The sequence below is a fragment of the Myxocyprinus asiaticus genome, chromosome 26 (assembly GCF_019703515.2).
Source record: "Myxocyprinus asiaticus isolate MX2 ecotype Aquarium Trade chromosome 26, UBuf_Myxa_2, whole genome shotgun sequence".
Taxonomy (NCBI): Eukaryota; Metazoa; Chordata; class Actinopteri; order Cypriniformes; family Catostomidae; genus Myxocyprinus; species Myxocyprinus asiaticus.
The window spans coordinates 28187530-28196741 of NC_059369.1; the positions used below are offsets into that span (position 1 = coordinate 28187530).

Below are 9212 nucleotides of genomic sequence, written 5' to 3' on the forward strand. Positions count from 1 at the left end.
TATTTTACAATATCAGCAAGATAGTAAACTGTGTCCTTTTACAAAGAATAAATCAATATTTCTATCAATACAGACAAAACACTAAATAAGAATGTTGAATTGTGAATGGTCACTATAAAGACTAGGACACTGTTAACTATAAACAAATTAAAAATGTAGGCTGTAGGAAACAATTAGCCTATAGTATTTCCCTTAAACTCAGTAGGGTAATAAATTAGATCTTCATTGTCCCAAAGTACTGTGTGAATGTCATGATTACTAAAGCCGACCCTCACAACTGCCAGTTAAAGTGGAATCATTGTTATTCTCTTACAGCCAAGATAATGATAAGTTAATGCAATTAAATCAATTTTTCTCAAAAGTCGGGAAATATGGTGGGGGGGGGAATAACTATGAATAAAAGTTGAACAGAATGAAATACTTTGCCTTTTCCGTAGTCCCAGTGTTTATGATGTAACCCTCCATTCCTAACTGAGTAACAGTCCTCCCATTATCTGCCAGATTTCATGCACTCCTGTACAGCCAGTGTTGCTAAAACCAGTCATCCATGCTGCTCTACTAAACTGCTTGATTTACAAGTGCCCAGGGGACAGTTTTGGAGAACGAAACAGTGCATTATTAATGAATGTGTTGTGTTGACATCATGCCAAAATCCATACAACACTTTTCTGGATCTGGAGCAATTCCAATAATATATGACAATAAACTATAAGTGGGATATGCACTTTGAATAAATTGATTCTCTTAAGCCAGTTCAATAGCCCAAATGGTGTTTAAGGGAGCATAGCAGGTGGAAAGTATTCAGTGTCTTGGATACCCAGTTCAGGCATCTTGAGTGATGCTGATGATGTACAAGCAAAAGTTAAACAAACTTTCCCTCACCACACTGCTCAAACATCTTGATCATCTCTGTTGAGACACAAGGGTGGAATTTCCAAACAAATTTTGGGCTGCCTTTACAAAGCTTATAGAGGAGAATTATACAGCTTGAAATGCACAGCCAGTTTGAATAATAGCCATTTAAATAAAATAAAACCCACTAGCCTGCATTTAAATAAACAAGTCACATTGTTCACGATAACATTTACATTTCATTACACATCAGTTAGTTCCAATCCTCAAATTTGAATAGACACACAGCAGCGTTCGCTGGCTTTCTAAATAGTGGTGGGGATTTAGATTCATCCTTCATTTTGATTAGTTCAGTGACAACTTCTGGAGATTACATATTTATGACAGTAGGTGGCGACATATGAGCATCTTTTATGTTACGTGTGAGTCGTTCCATCATTTGACATTAATGAGAACAATCTGTTCACTTAAATGTTTCGCTCAAAAACATTGATTTGTTTATGAACAAAACACCACCAAAGCCAGAGTTTGAGTGCAGTGCTGACAGAGGAGTTGTGTTTGATGCTTTGGCTTCTTTTGGAACTATTTTAATTGGCGGACAAGAAATTTACTAAATACATTTTGACTTGTCCCTCCTTTTTTTAAAAGAACCTCGATTTTTGCTGCTTTTTTGTTAAGAAATAATTTTGTGGTAATCAACATTATGCCACAAATTCTGTTGACTGAGCTAACATGCACTGAATCTGGAATATTCCTTTAAGTACAGTAGCAGCACATCAGTGTGTTGAGTGATTGCGCTCGGATTGATGCTCACTCAAGACATGCAACACATCAACAATAGTCACGAGAGCGAAACAACCCCCAATCTATCCCAAAACCTAAATCTAAAGAAAAACATCATATAATCAAACAACCTATGCACCACTGATATGCGGTCAAACAAACTGCACATTTTGTATAGGAGCTAGTTTTAGGGGATGCTGCTTGCACCTGCTATTTAAACCCACTGCGCACGCTTCTCGGAGCCCGCAACAAAAGATCTGCTGCAACACTCGCTGTGGCTGCGGGCTGATCGATGCTTTTCAGTAGCACAGGTGCTGCTGGTGAGACTAACCTGAATGGTGCAGGTATACTCCGTATCATCCAGCAGTCTGACGGTGCACATGTATTCTCTCTCCAGGTTTCTGACGCTGCCACTCATCAGCCGACTCAACATCTTCTCAACGCACGATCGCTGGTCTGCGTCTGGGACCAGAACACAAAGCTTGAGCAGTGTCACATTGACCAAACTCTCCGGTCGCCCAAATGAAACATGCTAACCGAGGATGAGAGCATCTTTATCCGCCGCTCTTGTTCGGGTGAGTGTGAGTCCTCCAGCTCGCATCCAGGTCCAGATTAAGTCGTTGTGGTTCCGAGCAGACAGTTGCATCCCGACAGTTGACCATTCACCGCTTGATATTTGAGCAAGTGGGCGGGAGCTTCATGGCTGATTGACACTCCTTCCAGCCAATGGTAAATCTTCCCAAATAAGGACTCGGTTTGAAATGGACAATGAAAGATTAGGGTGCTGCTGCGTATGTGGAGGTCATTGTTATCCAATAAGATGTTAGACAAAGGTTTACAGTTTTGGGATCCCATGGCAAAAATCATAGGAGGAGAGATAATGTTAGTTTCATGAACGTATATTAGCAAGTTATGTCACTTTAATGTTTTTGTTTTTCCACTATCTATTCAGACGGCCAGTTTTTATGAAAACACATCGAAAGTTGCTTATTGATAGCTATTTCTAATATACACTGTCACACTTTCATGTATTCCAACAATTCATGAGGCAAATGGTATCTGTATTGTATTGCTGTACAGATAGTAGTACAAATGGCATGTTTGCCATAAGCAAACTGGCATGTGGCATGTTAAAACTTTATTTAAAGATGTATTTCATTGCGATGTTGCAGCATAAGAGATAATAATTTTTAAAGGCTGCAATCTCGGGGGTCACGTGATGCCATGCAAGAAGCAGACGTGTGAGCGACGAGCTCTGCGCACTTTGCTAAATTTTTTATTATTTTCATGTTATAATCTGTTGAAATTTGATACACCCAGTTACACATTTGCTCTTTGAGGCAAAATATGGCAAAGAAGTCAAAATCCTCGGGTTCTGGAGACATTAAAAGACACTTACGTGTTCAGGATGAAAGCCCCGACAGGCCTACAGACCGGGGACTCGATTTGGATGGCGCAGCGGGAGAGGTGATCCAGCGTCAGTTGTCCAACATGTTGGTGATGTTGACGAAGGTTCTTGCTGACTTGGAGGATCTCGCTGTAATACATCGATCGATTACGACGATGGAAATAAAATTCTCTGAGTTAGGTACAAGAGTGACTGATGTTGAGAGATGAATCGATTGTCTTGAATCTTCGGAGAGGGAATTAACCGCTAATCTGCCCGCGACCAAAGTAGATTTGGAACATCTCCTTGAAAAGCTTGAAGTTCTTGAGAATAGAAGCCGCAGGAATAACGTTCGAATTGTTGGAATTCCTGAGCATGAGGAGGGTAGAGATATGGTGAAATTCCTTGACGAGCTTTTCCCAAGTCTGCTCGATATAACAGGCCACAAGCTGGAAATCGAGCGAGCTCACAGAGTCCCAGCTCACAGATTTGCTTAGGGAGACAGGTCTCGATCGATTCTGGACAGATTTCTGAGATCATCCGATAAAGATCTTGTGTTGCGCCAGGCGAGGAGCAAAGGGAAACTTTCTTGGAAGAACCTTAATATTTTCTTGTTCCCGGACTTTGCGAGTTCGACAAGAGAGAAACGCGATCGGTTCAAGGAATGTAAGAAACTCTTACATCAGTGAAAGATCACTTTTGCTCTGATGTTTCCGGCCAAACTGAGAATAGAAATGAAGGACGGTCGCAAAGTATTTACATGTCCCAATCAGGCAATGTCTTTTATTGAATCAATGGGTGAGTAAAACATTGGGTGTTTCTCATGTGAGTGGGTCGACTCACTGTACTTACTCTGGCTTTTGAGGAAGCTGGGCGTCATTTTGGTTTCTTTTTGCTTTTTGCATTGGCTCCGCCGAGCAGCTGGAGTTTGTTTTGTGAATAAGACTTTTCCTTAAAGAAACTTTTGCATTGACGAAAGATTACTTTTGCATTGAAGTGAGCAGACACTACGGATGACCGCAAAATATCTACATGCTCACACAAAGGATGTCTTTTATAAAGTTGACAGATTGTGTAAGTCATGGTATATACTTTTATGCAGCCTCTGAGTGAGTTGACTCGACCATCCGGGGAACCGGGATGCCGGTTTTGTTTCTTTTTGTATTGGTTCCGCCTAGCGGCTGGAGCTTGTTCTATTGAATAACACTCCTTTGGAACAGCTGTGGATTAATCTGTTCGTTCTTCGTGCTTATTCCTCCTGCTGGCTGGAGTTTGTTTTGTTGAGTATTTTTACGGGACATTGGAATGATTACGTCATCCGCTGAACTCATAACAGCCGGCTCACTGAACATTAATTTGTGTGTCCGAGGAATCTGAATGGTTTTATATCAGCTGGAATTTGTTTTGTGGAAGATCACACCTTTGAGACAGTTCTGTGAATGAATCTACATGTTCTTTGTGTTCATTCTTCCTGTTGGCTGGGGTTTATTTTACAAAGTATTTTCTGTTATTTAATTTTGCCTCACAAATTTGTGAGGCAAAATTGAGCAATCCGATAGCAAAGTTGTCGTGGGGGCTCGTGGGCATTCATGGACCTTTTGAGTTTAGAGGGATTGTCGCTGGTTGGTGCTTTCATGCGTGGGGTTAATGCGCACGTTTTTATTTTTTCTGTTTGTTTTGTTCAGGGGGAAGTTCGGGGTTTGATTGTTTCACTAATGGGGAATGTGGTCTGTATAATTTTGTTTTTGACACACAATGTATTTTTTCTACTATATCAAAATGTCAAATGTTAATATGAGTGTACTATCTCTCTCCATATGGAATGTAAATGGGTTGGGGCACCCCATAAAAAGAAGGAAGGTTATTACTTTTCTTAAACATAAGAAATATGATATAGTGTTTCTTCAAGAAACACATCTCTCCCCGCAGGAAGCTGAACATTTGGGAAGATATGGGGTGGACATGTTTTTTAAGTGCTGGCTCAAGAGCAAGGGAGTCATTATATTGATTCATAAACATCTACAATTCAAATGTCTCAAACAGACTAAAGATAAATTAGGGAGAGTTATTATTGTTTTAGCTGAAATTCAAGGGCAATGGTTGATTTTGGCTAATATTTACGCACCTGACGCTGATGATCAGGGCTTTTTTATATTGTAGATCTTGAAGGGATGCTGCAAACCGCTGGCACCCCTCATGATATAATATTGGGAGGAGACTTTAATCTTTTGATGGACTCAGTCCTTGATCACAGTGAAGCAAAAGTGTGTAAACCCCCTAGATCAACACCGACGCTTCACAGGATGTGTAAAAATCTTGGTCTTACGGATATTTGGAGACTTTTGAACCCATCTGGTAGGGACTATACATTGTTTTCATCAGTCCATAAGATTTATTCTAGAATAGATTTTTTTTTATATCCAAATCCCTCATTTCTTCTGTTGTCGACTGCTCAATTGGAAATATCTTAGTCTCAGATCATGTCCTAGTGAGTTTTAGAGGTGTTGCCATATACAGAGAAAAATAAATCATATAGTTGGCGCCTTAATGTTTCCCTTTTGCAAAATCCTGATTTCCAACAAATGATAAAGACTGAAATCAATGTTTATATGGAGACCAACTGGTCCTCAGTATCCTCTGTGGGCATGGCTTGGAAGGCACTTAAGGCGGTTCTTAGGGGTCGGATCATACAGTATGCCTCATTCATCAAAAACTCCAAAGCACGAGAACTTGTGGAGTTGGAAGGGAATATTAAAAGTGCTGAGGCAGAGCTGAAGCGCCGAATGTCAGCTGATGGCCTTAGAGAATTGACCCGATTGAAATATAGATATAATACTATTTTGTCACGGAAAGTGAAGTTTTGGTTATTCAGGGCAAGACAGTCATACTTTGAGTTGGGTGACAAAGCAGGGAAGCTTTTGGCTAGATATATAAAGCAGAGAGAAATTCCCTCAGTGAAATCTGCTGGTGGTGAAATTTTTACCTCAGCCATTGATATTAATAATGCCTTTAAAGAGTTCTATCTTGATCTTAATAGTTCCACTTCTTCATCTACTGATGAAGATATTAGAAACTTTGTGGAACCATTAGATCTACCTAAACTGACAATTGAGCAAAAAAACTCTATTGATTCTGAGATAAACTTGGAGGAGCTTGACGAGGTAATTAAGTCCCTACCTTCTGGCAAGGCTCTGGGGACAGATGGTTTTGCCACAGAATTTTTTAGATCCTATGCTACAGAACTGGCTCCACTTTTGTTAGAAGTTTATACTGAATCATTAAAGAATAGAAAGCTTCCTCCAACCATGACACAAGCCCGGATCAGTCTGATTCTTAAAAAGGACAAAGATCCAAGTGAGTGTAAAGGTTACCGTCCAATCTCCCTGATCCAACTAGATGTAAAAATATTGTCAAAAATTTTGGCTAACTAATTAAGTAAGGTTATGACATCTCTTATACATATAGATCAGGTGGGATTTATTCGGGGCCGTAGCTCTTCTGATAACATCAGGCGTCTCATCAATATCATGAGGTCAGTAATGAATGATCAATCTCCGGTCGCTGCCATCTCACTTGACGCCAAAAAGGCGTTTGATATGGTAGAATGGGATTATCTTTTTAAGATTTTGGAAATGTATGGGTACGGGAGTACATTTATTGGTTGGATTAAGTTACCTTATAGACACCCTGTAGCAGCGGTGCAAACAAATGGATTCATTTCAGATTATTTTACTCTGGATAGGGGCACTCGGCAGGGCTGCCCTTTTTCCCCTTTATTGTCCTGTCTTGCCCTGAAATCATTAGCAGCCAGGATAAGGAGGGAGAATGATTTTCCAGGGGTGGTGGCGGGAGGTGTGGCACATAAGCTTCTGCTTTATACAGATGATATTTTATTATTTGTCTCTGAACCTACTAGATCTATGCCTTGCCTCCACAGAATTATTAATTCGTTTTCCAAGTTCTCAGGATACAAAGTTAATTGGTCTAAATCCGAAGCTTTGGCTCTGACAGCGTACTGTCCAGTAATGGCTTTCCTGCCGGGCGCCTTCCAATGGCCCAAACAGGGCATTAAGTATTTGGGGATTTTATTCCCAGCAAATTTGTCTGATTTAGTTAGTGTTAATTTTGACCCTTTATTAAAAAGATTTTCAAGCAATGTGGGCAAGTGGGCTTCATTTATCGATGATTAGTAAGGTTAATGTTATTAAAATGAATTGTATTCCAAAATGTAACTACCTGCTACAATCTCTCCCTGTAGATGTCCCCCTCTCTTATTTCAAGCAATTTGATAGCATAGCGAAGTCCTTCATTTGGAATGGTAAATGTCCCAGATTGCATTTTAATAAGTTACATAGGCCAATTGACAAAGGAGGGCTAGGCCTACCCAAGATTTTGTTTTATTACTATGCATTCAATCTCAGACATTTGGCTCATTGGTCACTTCCACCTTAGAGAGTCCCTCCCTGGTTTGTTATTGAACAGGCAGTTCTTGCCCCTATTTCGCCATTACAAAGCATCTCTATCAAACTAATCAGAAAAGTTAAGTTACACCCTGTTATTTCACATTTACACTCGGTATGGACTAAAGTGTCCAGATTGTTCAAATTGGACACTTATTTAAATGTTGCCTCGAGCATATTGCAGAACCCAAGATTATGTATAGGCAAGTCCCCTTTCTGCTGGCCAGAGTGGATTGTGAGGGGGGTTGCTACACTCTGTGACCTATATGAAAGTGGAGTGTTGAGATCATTTGAAAATTTGGTCCAACATTTTGGGATCCCCAGACCTCAGTTTTATAGGTATTTACAATTGCGCCACCTCCTTTGTACTATTTTTGGGAGTAGCACACACCCCCCTAAGGAGGCAGATGCTTTGGGAGTGGTGATTGCGGCTTTTGGAAAAGGTCATGAGGCATCAGTGTACTACTCCCTGTTAATTCTGAGTATGGGGGATGGAGCTTTAACTTCTATTAAGAGATTTTGGGAGAAAGATTTGAATTTGGTATTGGAGGATGGAGTGTGGACTAAGATTCTGAAAAATGTCAAGTCTGCATCTAGAGATGCAAGGGTTCGCCTTATGCAATTTAAGATATTTCCAAGATTTTTGGTTAAAGATTCAGAATTATTTGCGGGACATTCTGGGCACTCACATTTTACTTTGCCCCAGACTTTGCATTTTGGGCATTGGGGAAGTTATACATTTGGGGGACAAATATATAAATAATTGGGTTCTGACTGGCGTGATGATTGGCAGACAAATTATTTTAAGGGGATGGAAGTCAGACGGAGCGCCACCATTTCCGGAGTGGTGTGTGGAGTTGGGGAGGGTGGCGGCTTATGAGAAGATGATAGATGGAAGGCTGGGGCTGGAGGACTTATTTTTCAGGAAGTGGGGTAGGTATTTGGCAGTTTTGGAGGACTCTAGGGGAAGGGATGAGGAGGGAGACGTTTAGTTTAATTATGCATTTATTTAAATATATATATATATATATATATATATATATATATATATATATATATATATATATATATATATATATATATTTTTTTTTTTTTTTTCTTTTTTTTTTTATTGTTTGTGTGTGTATATTATTTTATGTGACCACAGGGGTGTTCTTTGGGGTAGGGTGGGGTTGGTGTTTGGGGAGGGATGTTAATGAGGGTTAAAAGTTAAATGTTGATTCAGGTGTATATGTTGTGTTTTTCTCTGTTGTGTTTTTTCTTTGAATCAATAAAAAATGTTAATTACAAAAAAAAAAAAAAAAAAAAAGGCTGCAATCTCATCCCTGTGGTCACCTCATATGTGTCCCCCATTCCTGCAAAACTACTTGCTGCCCTTTTCTTTAAGAAAAAAAATAAATAAAATGCAACAATTGAGGTTACATCGTTGCACTTACAATGGAAGTGAAAGAGACCAGTTTTTGGAGGGTTTAAAAGGCAGAAATGAGAAGCTTATAATTCAATTAAAACACCTACATAAATTCTTCTGTTAAAACTCTATATTTGAGCTTGAAATAATTGTTTTTACAAAGTTGTAAAATTGGATATAACTTAACACAGAAAAGTTTAGTAACCAGTTTTATCATACTAAAATCATGTTAACACACGAGTATTTTAACATTTACGGATTGGCCCCATTCACTTCCATTGTAAGTGCCTCACTATAGCCCAGATTTATTTATTTTTTAAAG

The 9212-nt window shown here is 39.4% G+C and overlaps 1 protein-coding gene across 2 annotated transcripts in view; it reads right to left on the reverse strand.

The window, feature by feature from the left end:
* LOC127416815 (FERM domain-containing protein 5) overlaps nucleotides 1–2295 on the reverse strand; it is a 186717-nt gene extending 184422 nt beyond the window's left edge. For both annotated transcript variants that reach the window (XM_051656367.1, XM_051656366.1), the window contains exon 1: nucleotides 1967–2295. In XM_051656367.1, the coding sequence (XP_051512327.1) occupies nucleotides 1967–2068 (102 nt within the window). In that variant the 5' untranslated portion in view covers nucleotides 2069–2295. The remainder of the gene's footprint in view (nucleotides 1–1966) is intronic.
* Nucleotides 2296–9212: the final 6917 nt, after the last annotated feature.